We start from the raw sequence: 21228 nt of genomic DNA, 5'->3' as shown, positions 1-21228 counted from the left end.
TGACGATAAAGCATTCTGAAAGACCTTAAGGATTTGAAAATGTCAAAGGGCCTATCCAGACTTCCAGACCACTATGGTTAATGGAACCTTTTTGAAAGGTCAGCCACTTCACTTGTCAAGTCTGTCATCCACCCGACCCAAGCATGACAATTATCCAAGTTGGACTTTTTCCTGCATTATAAAATTTATTTTTTACAATCAGATTAATAAAGCACTTTTGTGGGGGAAAGTCAATCGGAGTGGCTAGGCCTGGCCATGGGTTGCGCCCCTGCCCAGACATGTTCGATCCATAGATTAGGGCATAATGATTTTTATTTCAATTCACTTGTTTCCTTATGAACTCATTGTGTACATTTTTCAGAACACTGTAAATCTAGACAGAAATACTTAATTTCATCAGCTGTCTGGGTAGTTGGTCTCAGACAATCCTGCTGGGGAAGAAGACAGATGTGGAAGTCCTGGGCTGGCGCGGTTACACATGGACAGAAGTTGAGGTCGGTCGAACATACGGCCAAATTCTCAAACTGTCAGGCGGCTTATGGTAGAGAAATGAATATTCAATTCAATCCTGTCAACAGCTCTGGTGGACATTTCTACAGTCAGCCTGCCAACTGCACACTCCCTCAACTTGAGACATCTGAGCATTGGTTTGTGACATAATTGCAAATTTCAGAGTGGCCTTTGTAAAGGTGCACCTGTGTAATGATCATGCCGTTCAATCAGCTTCTTGAGACGCCACATGTCAGGTGGGTGGAGTATCTTGGCAAAGGACAAATGCTCACTAACAGGGATGTAAACAAATGTGTGCACAACATTTGAGAGAAATACACTTTGTGCCTATGGGATGTTTCTGGGATCTTTTATTTCAGCTCATGAAACCCAACACTTTACATGTTGCATTTATATTTTTGTTCAGTATAATACAAAGTCAAAACAAGTTGTGTTTGAAAGGGAGTCAGTTAAATTAAATACATAGTACCTGGATTTTCAGGCCAAATAATACACCAGTCAAACAACGTTTTTAAAAAGTGCTTACAGTACATTTATTGATTCAAACAATTAAATTAAAAAACCTAAATGGAATCATGATTGCCTTTAATTGTGCAGAGTCGGGTTGTTTGTCCATCCACATTCAGTACAGTGTGTAAAGTGACTACATTCACAGGTTGACATGGAGTTCCAAAATCTATTCCATAGATTACCAACAAAACAATAGACCACTGGGTGCAGTGTCTCATACAGAAGCCCACACTTTCCCAAAAAATTAGAGTTATAGCAAAGGCAAATTTCCCAGCCCAAAAATCAACCCTTAGGATCATGAGAAGTATCAAGGGATAGTGCCTAAAAGATGTGAGTGGGTGTAAGAAACATGTCAGAAGCCAACGCTAGTCTTCCAGATCGACAAGTAGTACCCAGGGGGCAAGAGGATTGGCATTGATTTCAGACTGAGCACCTGTGTTCTGTGCAGAAACTACAGTATAAAAAGGAGGACCAGAGGTGACATGTGAGTTACATGCTATCAGTCTAACTGACAGGGAAAATGTGTGGGATATTAGAGATTAAACCCAACATTGTTGAAAAGTTAAAAAGGCAAGAGTCGTGATTTCATTGGTTTTTCCACCAAATACATCTCCAGTTTGGTTTAATGTTAAAATGACCTGAAGACACTGGTGCACATCTTTAAAAGCAAAAATAGCATAAATGCAGAAGGGAGTAGCTGCAGCCCAATATGACGCCCGGAGTGGGTGAGTGGGCGCGTGGAAAGGATAGTAGCGCTCTGCTATTAGGTTACACCAGAGTTTCCTGGGGACCCCAAGAGGTGCATTGTGGTTTTTGCCCCAGCACTACACAGCTGATTCAAATAAATCAACAAATGATGATTTGGTTATTTGAGTCAGCCGTGTTGTGCTGGCGCAATACAAGACCGGGTGCACTAGTCATTCGCACTGGCTTAAACTGGCAGGCAAAACAGTCGAGTGGCAACACATCTGCCCAATTAGCTGATTCACTTTCCATACACCCACTCCTTTAGACACACCCACACTCCGGTCACCATATTGGGCTGCACCATACCAAATGAGTCTATACATAGTCTGTCCAACCAAATTCACAAGTTAAGGGTTCACTATGCGTGATCGACATTCAGAAACCCAAATAAAAATAACTGTAATGGACAGAATGGTTTGACCAAAGGTCAGTAAACAGAATAGATGGAATGGGGACAACATTAAAAGATGAGCGGGTCAATGACTCAGATTACTAAAGCATGGGGGAACAGAGACTGGTGGAGGGCTATCTGGACATTTCCATATTGTCAGTGACTATGAGGAAAGTTAAAAGCCATGCTTCAGGGACACATGCTTGGTAAAAGGAGAGAACTCTACACAACCAATACAGTTGTCACACTGGAAAAAAATTATCTGAAAAGGCACTAAATGAAATAAATGGCGAGCTCTTTTCACTTTGGAGCTACAGTACAGTTTCACACCGCTCCCCGCTGTGTGTGTGTGATCAGTGTGTCTAAGAACGGAGGTTGTAGGACTCAGGCTCTAGAGAATCACAGTGCTGTCACAGGGGGTTCACATAGTCACACTGGCTCAAGAGGTATACCGAACAAGATTAGCCCAGTCTGTCCTAAATCAATGCCTTGCCCCACCAGCCTGCTAGATGAGACCAATTCGCATTAGACCGGTCAGTGGACATAGCAGCAGCTGTTTCTTTACCAGTGAGCTTCCTTACAGAAAACAAGACACCATGTCTATCAGCATCATGTACCTGGTCTGTCTCCCTCAGGAACCTATACATCACAGTATCAAAAGAGACTAATTCAAATGTCCCTTTAGGCATTAAGGAAATAAACCACTGAGTTTAAAGTTTCCGCTATTCCCTTTTGAACAGCATGAGTGTGGTGGGTGGGGATAATGAGTAGAGTTAAGGGCTCTCCATAGTGGTTTTCAGTCTACGGAGCTACGTTTGCGTCACGTTCTAAAAATTCAGCAGCACAAAAAAAAAAGAAATAAAATACGTAATACTACGTAGAGAGCTAAGCAAACTAACCTCCATCAGCTACGTTGCAGATCTTTTGCCTAGACTGTAGAGCCCTTTGAAACAATATTCACGATAACAGGTATGATTAGTGTGGTCAGCTGCATGCAAAACACATAAAAGGGTGACATTCAGTGAACTCCCAAGTTCTACTAAAACTCCACTCTCCTAGTTGCTTGCCTAGTTAAGCCATGGCTAATGGAATATGAAGGCAAACAAATCCTGAAATACACCAGGTCCCAGAGACTCCAACACACATTTCAAACATTCCACTTGGGATTTCAAACTCAGTCAAAGTGCACACATTAAAAAGTTTATTTTTTTAAAAGGCATCCAATGTTTGAGGATGACCTGACGTCATGTCTGTAAGATACAGCTTCTCATCACTCAGTCCATTCCCAGATATGTCAACACACCTGTTCATTGTTCCATTGGCCATTCAGTCCCTCTGCTCAGTGGTGGCAGGAAAGGGAGTCAACTCAGTTCCATCCACAATCCGTTGGCCTTCACCGCTGTCCTTGCTTTGACCTGTTCCCACGTCAGCCGTGAGGGCATGGTGGTCTACTTGAGGCGCTGGATGAGGGTGTGTGTGAGGCCCAGGCTGAGAAGCTGCAGGGAGGAGAGCTGAGCCAGGTGAGGGAAGGCTTTTAGCAGCCTCTCCCAGGTCAGCTCCAGCAGGCTGGGCACCACTAGCCACACCTTGTACAGAGACCCAGTCCTCCTGTTCTCTGACATGTTCACCACTCCACCATGCACATACATACAGCCAGCCTGAGGGAGGAGAGAGAGACGTGATTGAAAATCGTACATCCAGAAAAGTGTGTGTGTGTGTGATGTACTGACCGGTGTGACTGCAGCACAGTGGAAGTAAGCAGGCTCAGGCATGACGGTGAGTAGCTTGGTCCACTGGAAGGTCTGCAGGTTGATCTTCCACAGGTCAGCTAGGATCAGCTCCCCGTTGTAACCCCCACATAGAAACACCTCTGAGGGGGGAGAGAGAGGGATGAACACTGACTCCCAGTCCATAGCCTAGACTAGGGAAGCAAAGGGACGGTATGTTATTGGTAACTTTCAAAGTTTACCGGTAAACTACCAGAATTTTGGTAATGGGTACTTCAGATTATCACATTTATGCAATTATTTCTGGCCCTGTGTGTGGTCTTATCACATGTAAAATACACTGAGTGAACAAAACATTAAGACATCTGCTCTATCATGACACACTGACCAGGTGAAAGCTATGATCCCTTATTGATGTCACCTGTTAAATCCACTTCAATCAGTGTAGATGAAGAGGAGACAGGTTCAAGAAGGATTTTTAAGCCTTGAGGCATGGATTGTGTGTGTGTGTGCGCACCATTCAGAGGGTGAACGGGCAAGACAAAAGATTTAAGTGCCTCTGGTTTGTGTCAAGAACTGCAATGCTACTGGGTTTTTCACACTCAGTTTCCAGTGTGTATCAATGGTCCACCACCCAAACGACATCCAGCCAACTTGACAGCTATGGGAAGCATTGGTTTGGCACCCCCTCTGGCTCGTGTGGTGGGGGAGAACTTTGTGGGCTATTCTCAGCCTTGTCTCAGGGTAGTAAGTTGGTGGTCTGTAGATATCCCTCTAGTGGTGTGAGGGCAATGCTTTGGCAAAGTGGGTGGGGTCATATCCTGCCTGGTTGGCCCTGTCTGTGGGTATCATCGGACGGGGCCACAGTGTCCCCCGACCCACCTGTCTCAGCCTCCAGTATCTAGGCTGCAATAGTTTGTGTGCTGGGGAACTAGAGTCAGTCTGTTATATCTGGTGTAATTCCCCTGTCTTATCTAGTGTCGTGTGAGAATTTAAGTATGCTCCAACTAATTCTCTCTCCCTCCCTCTCGAGGATGTGAGCCGTAAGATCATGCCTCAGGACTACCTGGCCTGATGACTCCTGGCTGTCCCCAGTCCACCTGGTCGTGCTGCTGCTCCAGTTTCAACTGTTCTGCCTGTGGCTACGGAACCCTGACCTGTTTACCGGACGTGCTACTGGTCTCGGACCTGCTATTTGACTACCACACATGCTGTCTCGACCTCTGAATCTGAATGTTTGGTACTCATTGCATATAAAATAAGATTTAAAAATAAAAATGACAAAGCTGTAAAACATTATCTTAAATATAAAACATCAATTTAGTGAATACCATTGTTTAAAATGGTTTTAGCATGAAATATTCTTTTTTTAATATATCTTTAATGTATATGTTTTGGTGCCAAACTGGTGGAAGTTCTGAAGTCCAGAGTTGCGGAGTAAATTTTTAATTTGACGCTTTTCATTAGCCTATTTTCTCGTGAACCAAAAGCCTATCCCCTAGAACCTAAATGCACAATATGGACACAGAAATATACTATATCATGCCTTCAGAAAGTATTCATATCCCTGGACAGCCTGAATTCAGAATGGATTAAATAGATTTTTCCCCTCACCCATTTACTTACACGCACAATACCCCATAATGGCTGTTGATCATTGCTAGACAGCCATTTAAGTCTTGCCATAGATTTAAGCGTATTTACAGTAACAGTCAAAAGTTTGGACACACCTACTCATTCAAGGGTTTCTTTATTTTGACTATTTTCTACATTGTAGAATAACAGTGAAGACAAACTATGATATAACATATGGAATCATGTAGCAACCAAAAGTGTTACATTTTATATTTGGGATTCTTCAAAGTAGCCACCCTTTGCTTTGACAGTTTTGCAAACTCTTGACATTATCTTAACCAGCTTCACCTGGAATGCTTTTCCAACAGTCTTGAAGGAGTTCCCACATATGCTGAGCACTTGTTGGCTGCTTTTCCTTCACTCAACTCATCCCAATTGAGTTGAAGTCAGGTGATTGTGGAGGCCAGGTCATCTGATGCAGCACTCCGTCACTCTCCCAGGTCAATTAGCCCTTACACAGCCTGGAGGTAAGTTTTGGGTCATTGTCCTGTTGAAAAACAAATGGTGGGACTAAGCGCAAACCAGATGGGATGGCATATCACTGCAGAATGCTGTGGTAGCCATGCTGGTTAAGTGTGTCTTGAATTCTAAATCAATCACAGACAGTGTCACCAGAAAAGCACACCCACACAATCACACCTCCTCCTCTTTGCTTCACGCTGGGAACCACACATGCGGAGAGCATCTGTTCACCTACTCTGCGTCTCAAAGACACAATTAATACCAAAAATCTCAAATTTAGAATCATCAGACCAAAGGACTATTTTTCCACCAGTCTAATATCCATTACTCGTGTTTCTTGGCCCAAGCAAGTCTCTTCTTATTATTGGTGTCCTTTAATAGTGGTTTCTTGCAGCAATTTGACCATGAAGGCTTGATTCACAGTCTCTTCTGAACAGTTGATGTTGAGATGTGTCTGCTATTTGAACTATGTGAAGTGTTTATTTGGTCTGCAATTTGAGGCTGGTAACTAATTACCTTGTCCTCTGCAGCATAAGTAACTCAGGGTCTTCCTTTCCTGTAGCGGTATTCATGAGAGCCAGTTTCATCATAGTGCTTGATGGTTTCTGCGACTGCACTTGAAGAAACATTCACAGTTCTTGACATTTTCCATATTGACTGACGTTCATGTCTTAAAGTTGTTGTTTCTCTTTGCTTATTTTAGCTGTTCTTGCCATATTATGGACTTGGTCTTTTAGCAAATAGGGCTATCTTCTGTATACCCCCCTACCTTGTCATAACACAACTGATCGGCTCAAACGCATTGAAGAAATTCCACAAATTAACAAGACATACCTGTTAATTGAAATGCATTCCAGGTGACTACCTCATGAAGCTGGTTGAGAGAATTCCAAGAGTGTGCAAAGCTGTCAAGGAAAAGGGGGGCTAATATATTTTGATAAATGTAACACTTTTGGTTATTACATGATTCCAGTTGTTGTTTCATAATGTTGATGTCTTCACTATTATTCTACAAAGTAGAAAATAGTACAAATAAAGAAAAACCCTGGAATAAGTAGGTATGTCCAAACTTTTGACTGGTACTGTAAGTTAAACTGTAACTAGGCCACTTGGGAACATTTAATGCCATCTTTGTAAGCAAAACTATTGTACATTTGGGTTATTAGGTTTATTGTTATTAGGTTTATTGCTGAAAGCTGAATTGGTCTCCCAACAGGTTTTCCTCTAGGATTTTGCCTGTGCTTAACTCTATTCCGTTTCTTTTTATCCTAAAAAACATCTTAGTCCTTGCCGATGACAAGCATACCCATAACATGATGCAGCCACCACCATGCTTAGAAATATGAAGAAAGGTACTCAGTGGCGTTGTGTTTGCTCCAAACATAAGGCTTTGTATTCAGGACAATTTTTTTGCAGTTTTACTTTAGTGCCTTATTGTAACAGGATGCATGTTTTGGAATATTTTTATTCTGTACAGCCTTCCTTCTTTTCACTGTCATTTATGTTAGTATTGTGGAGTAACTACAGCATTACCTCCCATAAAGTCACTATTGGCCTCACGGTGAAATCTCTGAGAGTTTTCCTTCCTTTCCGGCAACTAAGTTAGGAAGGGTGTCTGTATCTTGGTAGTGACTGGGTGTATTGATACACAATCCAAAGTGTCATTAAAAACTACATCATGCTCAAAGGGATATTCAATGCCTGCGTTTTATTTCTACCCATCTAACAATAGGTGCTGTTCTTTGCGAGGCACTGGAAAACCTCCCTGGTCTTGAATCTGTGTTTAAAATTCATTGCTTGACTGAGGGACCTTACAGATGTATGTGGGAGGTAGTTTTTCAAAAATCATGTTACACACTATTATTGCACACAGAGTGAGTCCATGCAACTTATTATGGGACTTTAGCACATTTTCACTCCTGAACTTATTTAGGGTTGCCATAACAAGGGAGTTGAATACTTGACAAAATACATCTCAGCTTTTCATTGTTAATTAATTTGTACAATTTCTAAAACACAGAATTCCACTTTGACATTATGAGGTATTGTGTGTAGGCCAGTAACAAAATCTCAATTGAATCCAATTAAAATTCAGGATGTAACAGTTCAAATGTGGAAAAAGGTCAAATGTGGAAAAAGGTCAAGGGGTGAGAATAGTTTCTGAAGGCACTACATAGGATTTAAAATCATTTTTGCAAGTTAATCAAGTATAAATTACCAAAGTTACCATAAATTACCTGCTATTTACCAATATTACTGAAAATTAACCCTAGCCTGGACACACAGAGCTGATTCCTAATAAACAGATGTAAAGTTCTTACCCTGCCTGACCTGGACACACAGAGCTGATTCCTAATAAACAGATGTAAAGTTCTTACCCTGCCTGACCTGGACACACAGAGCTGATTCCTAATAAACAGATGTAAAGTTCTTACCCTGCCTGACCTGGACACACAGAGCTGATTCCTAGTAAACAGATGTAAAGTTCTTACCCTGCCTGACCTGGACACACAGAGCTGATTCCTAGTAAACAGATGTAAAGTTCTTACCCTGCCTGACCTGGACACACAGAGCTGATTCCTAATAAACAGATGTAAAGTTCTTACCCTGCCTGACCTGGACACAACTGTGACACCGTCGTGCTGCAGGATACCCTGACAACAACAGAACACACATCAGTTTACAGGCGTGCACAGTAATGTGTATATGAACAACAGTAGACCCTTATGTAAACAAACCTATTTTTTCATGAGGTTTCGTGATAATCTCCTCCCAGGAGTTAGTCTCTAGGTTGTAGGCATGTATCTGAGGGGGGAACAGAACGTAAACCCCCATGCTAAAATATGTCAGTAAAACAACCACCTTACATACAGTGTTCTCTCATCCTGTACTGTACTTTGTCTAGTGGATATGATGTCCAGGAAGTCCCGCCTCCTAGGATGTATATTCTCTGTCCATCATGGGCCACCTCATGTCTGTACCTGAAAGAGAGATTAAGATGTGTGTGTGTGAGTGTGAGTGTGAGTGTGTGTGTGTGTGTGCAGGGGGGAGGAGAACTACCAGAAGATTAAGAGGTGACTGACCTTTCCTCTGGCAGGTCTGTAGGGGGGTTGTTGGGCTTGAGGTGGGTCCACTCCCTGGTAGTCAGGTCCAGCCTGTGTAGGTCTGTGCTGTAGACGTAGCCTGTCGTCCCTCCAAACACATACAGATAGCCATTAATGATGGCCATGGCCTGGAAGGAGGGATGAGGGAGAGAGCATGGTTGTGGGGAATGTCCTTACGGTCAAGTGATTTGTTACATACAGTAGGACAGACTAACAATGTAAATAATTGTGTCAGTTATTTACTTTGACCGAGCCAATCTTTTCAGATCAGAGGTTAGGAAAGACAAAGGAAGGAAGTCATATATCGTGCATTTGGAAAGTATTTAGACTAGAGGGCGAACGATTCTGATTTTTCAACGGCGATACCGATTAAAACCGGACAATTTTTTAAAATGTATTTGTAATAATGACAATTACAAAAATACTGAACGAATACTTATTTTAACTTAATATAATACATCAATAAAATCAATTTAGCCTCAAATAAATAATGAAACATGTTCAATTTGGTTTAAATAATGGAAAAACAAAGTGTTGGAGAAGAATGTAAGTGCAATATGTGCTATGTAAGAAAGCTAACGTTTAAGTTCCTTGCTCAGAACATGAGAACATATGAAAGCTGGTGGTTCTTTTTAGCATGAGTCTTCAATATTCCCAGGTAAGAAGTTTTAGGTTGTAGTTATTATAGGAATTATAGGACTATTTCTCTCTATACCATTTGTATTTCATTAATCTTTGACTATTGGATGTTCTTATAGTCACTTTAGTATTGCCAGTGTAACAGTATAGCTTCCGTCCCTCTCCTCGCTCCTCCCTGGGCTCGAACCATGAACACATCGACAACAGCCAACCTCGAAGCAACGTTACCCATGCAGAGCAAGGTGAACAACCACTCTAAGTCTCAGAGCGAGTGACATTTGAAACGCTATTAGCGCGCACCCAGCTAACTAGCTAGCCATTTCACATCGGTTACACCAGCCTAATCTCACGAGTTCATAGGCTTGAAGTCATAAACAACTGCTGGCAAACGCACAAAAGTGCTGTTTGAATGAATGCTTACGAGCCTGCTGCTGCCTACCATCGCTCAGTCAGACTGCTCTATCAAATCATAGACTTAGTTATAACATAATAACACACAGAAATACGAGCCGTAGGTCATTAATATGGTCGAATCCGGCCCAAACTGTTGCCTAAACACTGACTCTGCGTGCAATGAACACAAGAGAAGTGACACAATTTCACCTGGTTAATATTGCCTGCAAACCTGGATTTCTTTTAGCAAAATATGCAGGTTTAAAAATATATACTTCTGTGTATTGATTTTAAGAAAAGGCATTGATGTTTATGGTTAGGAACACATTGGAGCAACGACAGTCCTTTTTCACGAATACGCACCGCATCGATTATATGCAACGCTGGACACGCTAGATAAACTAGTAATATCATCAACCATGTGTAGTTAACTAGTGATTATGATTGATTGATATCTTATAAAAAAGCTCAGTTTAATGCTAGATAGCAACTTACCTTGGTTTCTTACTGCATTCGTGTGACAGGCAGGCTCCTCGTGGAGTGCAATATAATCAGGTAGTTAGAGCGTTGGACTAGTTAACTGTAAGGTTGCAAGATTGAATCACCCGAGCTGACAAGGTAAAAATCAGTTGTTCTGCCCCTGAACGAGGCAGTTAACCCACCGTTCCTAGGCCGTCATTGAAAATAAGAAAGTTAAGAACACAGACCTGCTTAGTTAAATAAAGATGTTAAAAAAATAATATATTTTTTTAATCAGCCAAATCTGTGTCCAAAAATACAGATTTCCGATTGTTATGAAAACTTTAAAATCGGCCCTAATTAAAATCGGTCGAACTCTAATTCAGATCCCTTAACTTTTTCCACATTTTGTTACGTTTCAGACATCCTAAGATTGAGGATTTGTATTTAATCAATCTACAATACCCCAGAGTGACAAAGCAAATATGTTTCTCAATTTCTTTCCAAATTTATTAAAATTAATATCAATACCTTATTTATGTAAGCATTCAGACCCTTTGATTTGAGACTCAAAATTGAGTTCAGATGCATTTTGTTTCCATTGATCATCTTCGAGATGTTTCTACAACTTGATTTGACTCCACATGTGGTAAATTCAATTGATTGGACATGATTTGGAAAGGCACACACCTGTCTATGTAAGGTCCTACAGTTGACAGTGCATGTCAGAGCAAAAACCAAGCCATGCGGTCGAAGGAATTGTCCATAGAGTTCCGAGATAGAATTGTGTCAAGGTATTGAAGGGCCCCAAGAAGACATAGAAAAACGGAAGAAGTTTGGAACCACCAAGACTCTTTCTAGAACTGGCCGCACGGCCAAACTGAGCAATCGGAGAGAATGGTCACTCTGACGGAGTTCTAGAGTTCCTCTGTGGAGCACTCCACCAATCAGGCCTTTATGGTAGAGTTGCCAGATGGAAACCACTCCTCAGTAAAAAGGCACAGGACAGCCCGCTTGGAGTTTGCCAAAAGGCACCTGAAGACTCCCAGACCATGAGAAACAAGATTCTCTGGTCTGAGGAAATCAAGATTGAACTCTTTGGCCTGAATGCCAAGAGTCACATCTGGAGGTAACATGGTACCATCCCTACAGTGAAGCAAGTTGGTGGTGGTATCGTGATGTTTTTCAGCAGCAGGGACTGAGAGAGTAGTCAGGATCGAGGGAAAGATAAACAGAGCAAAGCACTGAGATCCTTGATGAAAACCTGCTCTAGGGCGCTCAGGAACTCAGACTGAGGGAAAGGTTCACCTTCCAACAGGTCAACAACCCTAAGCACAAAGCCAAGACAATGCAGGAGTGGCTTTGGGACACGTCTCTGAATGTCCTTGAGTGGCCCAGCCAGAGCCTGGAATTGAACGCGATCGAACATCTCTGGAGAGACCTGAAAATAACTGTGCAGCGACGCTCCCCATCCAACCTGACAGAGCTTGAGAGGATCTGCAGAGAAGAATGGGAGAAACGCCCCAAATACAGGTGTTCCAAGCTTGTAGCTTCATACCAAAGAAGACTGGAGGCTGTAATCGCTGCCAAAGGTGCATCAACAAAGTAAAGGGTCTGAATACTTATGTAAATGTTTCTGTTTTGTATTTGTAATAAATTTGCTAACATTACTAAAATGGTTTTTGCTTTGTCATTATAGGGCATTGGGTGTAGATTAAAGAAGGGGAAAAAGCCATTTAATCCATTTTAGAATAAGGCTGTAACATAAAATGCAAAGTAAACGGTTCTGAATACTTTCTGAATGCACTGTAGGAGTAATGGAGAATGCCACAGCCCAGGTTTACAGCGAACCGTCAACTCTCCACAGACCCACACGATGTGTCAGTGGGACAGCTCAGGTGGTCAACAGATGACAGCTCTTTACCTGCCCGTAGATTCGGTTGGGTTTCTTCCCTCGGCAGTTGAGCAGTTTCCAGCGTTTGTAGTGAACATTGCAGACATGGACGTCATTCCCGTTGCTTTCTCCAAAAGGAATCCCAGTGCCCCCAAACACCAATAGATTGTTGCCGTGTAAGACAGCTGAGACACACAGAGAAAAACACTAAACAAACTGTTCAACGGTCTGTTCTCAGTCTGACCAGGAACAGATAATAATGGTTAAGCAAGTTCATTTTGCAATGGATCGATGGGTACATAAAGGACAGCCAATCTTCAACTTAATCCCTTACCTGACATGGAAGCCAGCTCGGTGGGCATGTAGCCCTCTGTGTGGACCTGTTGCCAGGTAGCCGTGGCGAAGTGAAACCTCCACAGCTCCCTGAAAAGAGGGTAGTCCTCGTTCTCCGAGCCACCTGCCTCCTCAAAGTCAGGATTGTATCCTCCAAACACATACAGGTTGGCATTGTCTGCCACACACCGGTGCCCGCTGCGGGCCGGGGGGGCACAGTGACCTGAGGGGGAGGTGAGTAAAGAGTCGGGTTTCATGGATGGAAGAGGGAGCAAGGGTGAGAGAAGGAGACAAGGTTACAGGGGAATTGTCCTTCCTCTTGCACTTCTTTAGTGCCCTTTGTGGATCTCTGCGATATCTTTAAGCAATAGCGCAACCTTTCTCTTTCTGCCATATGGTTTTCACCTATTTAGTCCAGCCAGATTCATGAGGGCAGGAACAACAGGGCAGAAGGGGCCGTTATTTGGAATGGAGCCTGAAACAATGTCTAGATTTCAATCTAAAACACGTATCCTACCCTTGTTGACTTGACCGCCACTACATGATTTGCATGGGCTGAAAATCCATAGATGTGTAGGCCTAGTCTGTTATTTCCCAGCTGTGTGTCACAGACAGCCGATCTAGAGACATAAATGAGTATAATAAAATGCAGTGAAGTAATCCAGGGGGTTTCCATCAGATTTCCACCCAGAGCCATTATGTAATCTGCTGCACAGATTACCAAGAACATGGCTGCATAAACAGACCGCTTTTAACAAGCAAATGCTAAAACATTTCTGATTATTTAAGAATCTAGAAAAATAGGCCTAGCCATCACATAAGCAAGCATGTGGTTAAAGTACTCCCTATATGACAGGCTTAGGAGAAAGTCTGCATGTTAAATGAATAATGAGCCATATCTTATTGACATACTTCGTAACATTTCCACTGTGGAGGTGGTGGAGTTCACCGTGTGTACTGATTAAATGTCCAGGCATTAGTATGATGAGCTTTGAGTAAACAGCCAATGACTAAACAACAGCCCTATGGAATCATTGAGCCTCAAGATATTTTGTTGTTGAAAAGACCAGAGGAATGTTTTTAGTGGAATAACAGATCAAATAGTCAAGTGGATCTACTTTCAGACAGAGGAAAATAGGAGGCACAGGTCAAGGGCTCTACACTGACGTTCTAATTTATGAGCCTACGTTGAAAAATTTAGGAGCACATTTTTTTTTGAAGTAACAAGCTATTTTCTTTGTAGTAATGGTGCAAGCATGACGGTCATGAATCTGCGCTCAGTGTATTCTCCATGGCACTCAGGGGCAGCGGTACAGTGAAGTCATCATTGCAACCATTATCATTTGGGTGATTTTTTTTTTTTTTTCTTCTCCTAGGCGCACGGAGGTCAATTGCTTCCAATAACAATTATGACAATCTTTATAGGAGCAACAACATGACCGACTCACAGAAAGAAAAATAGAACAGAGAAAGCGAGACCTCAGAACAAATGACATGACAAACGTACATCCAAACCCAGAGACACTGAGGGAGAGAAAGCCGCCCTGGGTCCAATAAAGAAAGCTGAAGAGGATGAGTGACAAGAGGAGAGGAGGAACCAGGGCCAATCAGGGTAAGAGAGACTCTTGCTAAGAGGGATAAAAGTGATAAGAGAACAGGAAGGAAGAGAAGAGGTGGAGTGGACCGAGAACCATTACAAGGGAGAGGAAGAGGCTGTTTAGATAGGAAGAGAGGAGGAAGAGAGAAGGCAGCAGAGTGGTACAAGTGGATTTCCTTGAGTCATGGGGAAACGAGAGGGAGAAGAGAAGCACTGCAGACTGGACAAGGGAGTGAGAGAGGAGGTGGAAGAGCAGATAGGACATTCGTGCTTGACCAACTGTAGGAGACATAGTTGCCATTGAGGGGATTCCATTAATGCCCCGTTCTGGCCAACAGCAGCTCAAAACAAAAGTGACATACAGTAGGTGAAATATGTGGAGTAATATGTAAGAATGTGTATTTCTATGCAAAAATGATTGAGCTTGATAAATCTGCATGCTTAATCTGCGTTCCCAATGAAACAGTTTGAAAATTCAAACATATATTTCATGGAAAAGAGATGTTTCTGAACGATGCTTCATGATGCCTTGTTGACAAGATGACCAAGTGGCGCTGATTACTGTTCAATTTTAGCATGGCGCACCCTGCTATCCCTGTTCAACCCGGGCCAGCTTATATTGAATCCCTCATTCTTTAGTCTGAGGGCACTAGAGTTGCGTTAGCATTGGTCGGTGAAGAGAGAGGTGGTCTTGGCTGCAGTCTCGGGTGTTACGGTTACCCACCTTCTCTCAGAAACCTATTAGGGATGCGGAAGTTGGGGCACGAAGGGGAGAAGATCCGCCGAGCCTGAAGCCATCTTACTCTCTTCTTAGAGCCTGCCAGTCATCACCGACCACAATCACCAGCCATGATACAGACATGTGCACACACAGACACAATTAGCGGAGAACAAAACCACAAAAACATTACAAAAGCAGACAGACCAACATTCCACCCCAAACATAGGCTTTTGGTGGAGTTCAGTTCAAGCCTGCTTAGTGTAACCAAATAGGCTAGACAAGTGGCTTGTCCATTGTTGTATGACAAACACACACAGGTATCCTAATATTTATACATTTCTTAATTCCATTATTTTACTTTAGATTTGTGTGTACTGTTAAACACTACTGCACTGTTGGAGCTAGGGACACAAGCATTTCGCTACACCAGCAATACCAGCTGCTAAATATGTGTATGTGACCAATAAAATGTGATTTGAGAGAGAGAGACACAGCCTTGGTGGTGAAGCTACCACATAAGTGGCTGACACTACCCAGCCACTCAGAACCTAGAGTATCTTTGACTCGAGTCAAAGATACTTTTCCAACCTTTACATCAGTACTTGAGTAGTTTCAAAACTGTAGTTGCCACTGATTGGTCAATACTACAATATTTCCTATGGAAATACATTTAGATCTACTCAGCAAAGTCAGTAGTACAAATGACTGGCAATGGATTGCACAGAGGGAAAATGTATGCTTCCCACCATTTAGTCAGTCCTCTTTGCATGACAGTCGACTTCCGTATCAAGCTGCGCTAACGTTAGTTAACGTTAGCTGACTAAAATACTTGGTTAAAGTCCAAGCTAAAGTTAATCGCCTGTCTCTAATATTGTAATTCGAAGATATGCCTTCCTAAACAATTACACTGACTCGTTTTTTTTTTGTTGATTGCCCGTCAGTTAGTTACTTTAGCTAGCTAACTAATTCTAGCTAGGTAGTTTTACATGGATAGTAGCTAGATAGAAAAATAACAATTCAGCTAGCTACAAACCTGAGTCTCTGATGGGAGGCCTCCCCGACAGTTTCTCGAATTTGTTGAGTTGATACAAGCCGCGACTACATTCACCATCTTCAACAGAGGACATTTTGAAAAGGTAACTAACAGTAAACAAAAACTTTCATCGATTGAAATGATGTCGCAACAAACCGTGATAAGGACAAAAAAACTAAACACCAGTTCGCTAGACCTGCATCCACGTCAACTTGAAACGTCGTCCACGCCAGATGAAATGCTCCAGCCAATCAGATAATCGAGAAGGCATTCAAGAGTTACAGTATTCTAAAACGTTGGGAAATGGTTATAAACTGTTTGCAAACAAACTTCCAAGCAGATGGGTGGTAAATGTAGTCAGGGTTAACAGGCGGCAGCTAGTCTTACTGTTATATATTTCTTAATTCCATTATTTGACTTTTAGATGTGTGTGTATTGTTGTAAATTGTTAGATATTACTGCACTGTTGGAACTAGCAACACAAGGATTTCACTACACCAGCAATAACTAAATATGCTAAATATGTGTATGTGAACAATCAAATTTGATTTGATTTGGTGTGTGTGCATCTATCAGTTACACATACTAAAACATTATCAGTACATACACACAACAAGTAGGTCACATGGGGGAGAGCCATTGTGCTTTATTTGTTTGTTTTTTAAAACCAGGTTTGCTGTTCACTTGCGCTATATACAGTGGGGCAAAAAAAGTATTTAGTCAGCTACCAATTGTGCAAGTTCTCCCACTTAAAAAGATGAGAGAGGCCTGTAATTTTCAACATAGGCACACTTCAACTATGACAGACAAAATGAGGGGAAAAAATCCAGAAAATCACACTGTAGGATTTTTAATGCATTTATTTGCAAATTATGGTGGAAAATAAGTATTTGGTCAATAACAAAAGTTATGAAAATACCCCAGTGCTGTAAGTTGACTATGCAAACAATTTGGAATTTCCAAAAACATGAATATGTCTTCTAAATATAAGAAGTGACACAATCAGTCTTTCCTCAACTCATGCATAGTATTCATATTAGCACTCTTATTACAATGAAGAGCAAGACGTGCGGCTCTGTTCAGGGCCAGCTGCAGCTTAACTAGCTCTTTCTTTGCAGCACTTGACCATATGACTGGGCAATAATCAAGATAAGATGAAACTAGATCCTGCAGGACTTGCTTTGTGGAGTGTGGTATCAAAAAAAGCAGAGAATCTCTTTATTACAGACAGACCTCTTTCCATCTTTACAACCATTAAATCTATATGTTTTGACCATGACAGTTTACAATCTAAGGTAACACCAAGTAATTTAGTCTCCTCAACTTGTTCAATAGACATAACATTAATTACCAGATTCAGCTGAGAACTTAGGAAATGATTTGTACCAAATGCATGTTCAGGACCAGTTTATTACTGGCCACCCATTCCAAAACAGAGTGCAACTCTTTGTTAGCCGTGGTTGCTGATGCGTATAAGGTTGAATCATCAGCATACATGGACACACATGCTTGGTTTAATGCCAGTGTCAGGTCATTGGTCAAATTGAAAAGAGTAGAGGGTCTAGAGACCATCCCTGGGATACTCCATACTTAACATGTTTTACACTAGAGAAGCTTTCATTAAAGAAAACCCTCTGAGTTATGTTAGCTCGATAGCTCTGAATCCATTTTATGGCAGAGGTTCTCAACATCAGGTCTTAGTCAATAATATCAAAGGCTGCACTGAAATCTAACAGTACAACTACCTCCATCTTCTTATTATCAATTTCCTTCAACCAGTCATCAGTAATTTGTGTCAGTGCAGTGCGTTGAGTGCCCTTCTATATAAGCATGCTGAAAGTCTGTTCATTTGTTTACAGAGAAATAGCATTGTATTTGGTCAAACACTATTTTTTCAACAGTTTGCTATGAGCTGGCAGCAAGCTGTACCTACGGTGAGGGCTCGCTGCTTCCCCAATCAAAGCCCTGTATTAACACAGAGGTTGGCCCTAAACTAAAGGACAGGGCTACCACACACAGAGATATCGCAGACAACCCTGAGGCTATGGCCGAGGACAGGAACAAGTACAAGAAGTCCCGCTATGACCTTCCCAGAGTTATCAAATGAGCAAGAGGATAATATAGGAATAGGGTTGAATCCTACTACAAAGGCTCCAACGCCCGCCATATGTGGCAGGGGCTACAGTCCATTACGGATTACAAAGGAAGACTCAACCGTGATCTGCCCAACGATGCTTCTCTTCCAGATGAACACAATGCATTTTATGCACGCTTTGACAACAACAACATCATGCAGGGTGTGAGTGCCGTCACCGACCCAGAGGATTGAGTGATCTCGCTCTCCAAGGCCGACGTGAAAAAGGTCTTTAATCAGGTCAATACCCTCAAGGCCGTGGGGCCAGATGGAATTCCAGGGCACATTCTCAGAGTATGCGCAGAACAGCTGGCAGGCATGTTCACAGTAATTGTCAACCTCTCCATGTCCCAGTCTGCAATACCCACATGTTTTAAGATGACCACCATAATTCCTGTCCCCAATAACTGTAAGGCTTTATGCTACAATGACTACTGCCCTGTAGCACTCACTTCTGTAATCAGGAAGTGCTTTTGAGAGGCTGGTTATGGCACACATTAGATCCATAGATGACGCAATCTCAATCGCTCTTCACACTGCCCTCACCCACTTAGAAAAGAGCAATATCTATGTGAGGATGCTGTTCACTGACTACAGCTCAGCGTTCAATACACTTGTCCCCTCCAAGTTCGTCACCAAGCTTAGGACTCTGGGTCTGAACACCTTGGACTTCCTGATGGGCCGACCCCAGGTGGTGAGGGTAGGCAACATCACTTCCGCCACACTGACCCTCAACACAGCAGCCCCCAGAGGTGTGTGCTTAGTCCCCTCCTGTACTCCCTGTTCACCCACGGCTGCATGGCCCTGCACGACTCCAACAAATTCATCACGTTTGCTGACGACGGTGGTAGGCCTGATCACCGGTGATGATGTGTCAGCGTACTGGGAGGAGGTCAGTGGCCTGGCAGTGTTGTGCCAGAACAACAACCTCTCCCTCAACGTAAATAAGACCAAGGAGCTGATCGTGGACTACAGGAAATGGGAGGGGGAGCACGCCCCCATCCACATCGACGGACCGCAGTGGATCAGGTCGAGAACTTCAAGTTCCTCGGTGTCCAAATCACTAAAGAATTAAAATAGTCCAAACACACACACAGTTATGAAGAAGGCACAATAGCGCCTCTTCCCCCTCAGGAGGTTGAAAATGGGCACTCAAATCTATAAAAAGTTCTACAGCTGGGTGGTGCGGACAACCCAGTACATCACTGGGGCCAAGCTCCCTGCCATCCAGGACATCTACAGTACATTCGGGAAGTATTCAAGTGTCTAAATACTTTAATGCACTGTATTTCAGGTAGTGGAATAGGAAGGCCCGGAAAATCGTTAAAGACTCCAACCACACTAGTCATAGACTATTCTCTCTGATTTCGCACGGCAAGCGTTACTGGTGCATCAAGTCTGGCACCAACAAGCTCTTGAACAGTTTCTATCCCTAAGCAAGACGACTGATATATAGTTAACAAAATAGCTACACAGACTGAGTTAACCTTGTATCCTCATTGACCTTTTTATTTGTGTCTCTACGCACACTCACTGGGCCCTACACACTCACTCAATCATCTGCTCACTCACACTATCACAACTCAGGATATGACCCAGATGCAGACACAGGAGGCAGATAGTTTGATTCTCACAATATTTATTATAACAAAGGGACAGGCAAATGACAGCTCGAGGGCATGCAGAGGTTCGTAATCCAAGGCAGAGTCAATCAGGGACAGAACGGCAGGCAGGCTTAGGGTCAGGACAGGCAGAAAGGTCGGAACCGGGAAGACCACGAAACAAAACTTGAGATACTGGAAAAACGCTGGTAAGACCTGACATAACAAGACGAACTGGCAACAGACAAACAGAAAACGCAGGTATACAGGGGATAATGGGGAAAATAGGAGACACCTGGTGGGGATTTGGAAACGAGCATAAGACAGGTGAAACAGATCAGGGTGTGACACACATAACATGCACACATTTATACTGACTCTACACAGAAGCACACCCACTCATATTCAAGCTGCTGCTACTCTCTTTATCTTATATCCTGATGCCTAGTCACCTTACCCCTATACATATCTACCGCCATCACTCCAGTATCTCTGCACATTGTAAATATGGTATTGGAACTGGCCCTGTCAATAATATTCTTACTTATTGTGTTCTTCTTATTTCTCATGTGTTTTTTTTCTAGTATTACATTGTTATTGATTATTGCATTGTTGGGTTCTGAGTTTGCAAGAAAGGCATTTCACTGTACTTGTGCATGTGACATTAAAACGGTCAACTTTAAACTGTTAGAACCAGTAAAGGCTGCTTTACCATTCATGGGTAGTGGAGTGAGTTTGGCTTCTCTCCAGGCCTGGGGAGGTTCCTGGCCATGGACCCAAAATATCAATGTTTTGTTCCCTGAGCCACTTAGTTATCACTTTTGCGTTATGGCAAGGTGCTCCATCATGCTGGAAAAGGCATTGTTCGTCACCAAAATGTTCCTGGATGGTTAGGAGGAGTTGCTCTCGAAGGATGTGTTGGTACCATTCTTTAGTCATGGCTGTGTTCTTAGGCAAAATTGTGAGGGAGCCCACTCCCTTGGCTGAGAAGCAACCCCACACATGAATGGTCTCAAGATGCTTTATTGTTGGCATGAGACAGGACTGATGGTAGCGCTCACCTTGTCTTCTCCGGACAAGCTTTTTTTTTTACAGATGCCCCAAACAATCGGAAAGGGGATAAATTCCGGACGACGCTGGGACAAATGTGCGCCGCCCTTTAGGACTCCCAATCACAGCTGGTTGTGATACAGCCTGGAATAAACCTGGGTCTGTAGCGACCCCCCCCCTAACACTGAGATGGAGTGTTTTAGAACGCTGCACCACGTGGGAGCCCAGAGTTAATGAGTGTTTTGTTTTATGTGTTTTCACATTTACATTACATTTAAGTCATTTAGC

At 42.7% G+C, this 21228-nt stretch overlaps 1 protein-coding gene across 2 annotated transcripts; it reads right to left on the bottom strand.

Annotated features, from left to right (window-relative positions):
• Positions 1-842: 842 nt before the first annotated feature.
• LOC124001886 (kelch domain-containing protein 10-like) lies at positions 843-16377 on the bottom strand. Of its 2 annotated transcripts, XM_046309027.1 has the most exons (10): positions 16156-16377; positions 15126-15218; positions 12806-13027; positions 12502-12656; positions 9066-9214; positions 8879-8963; positions 8721-8787; positions 8589-8636; positions 3889-4028; positions 843-3816 (listed from the first exon to the last, which is right to left on the bottom strand). In XM_046309027.1, exons 1-10 carry the CDS (start codon positions 16247-16249, stop codon positions 3607-3609), a joined length of 1263 nt encoding a protein of 420 aa, XP_046164983.1. In that variant the 5' UTR covers positions 16250-16377; the 3' UTR covers positions 843-3606. The 2 variants fall into 2 exon arrangements, with proteins under 2 accessions (XP_046164983.1, XP_046164993.1); XM_046309037.1 differs by lacking the exon at positions 15126-15218.
• Positions 16378-21228: the final 4851 nt, after the last annotated feature.

Source organism: Oncorhynchus gorbuscha, linkage group LG02 (assembly GCF_021184085.1).
Source record: "Oncorhynchus gorbuscha isolate QuinsamMale2020 ecotype Even-year linkage group LG02, OgorEven_v1.0, whole genome shotgun sequence".
Lineage (NCBI taxonomy): Eukaryota > Metazoa > Chordata > Actinopteri > Salmoniformes > Salmonidae > Oncorhynchus > Oncorhynchus gorbuscha.
This window is presented reverse-complemented; position numbering and strand designations above follow the sequence as displayed.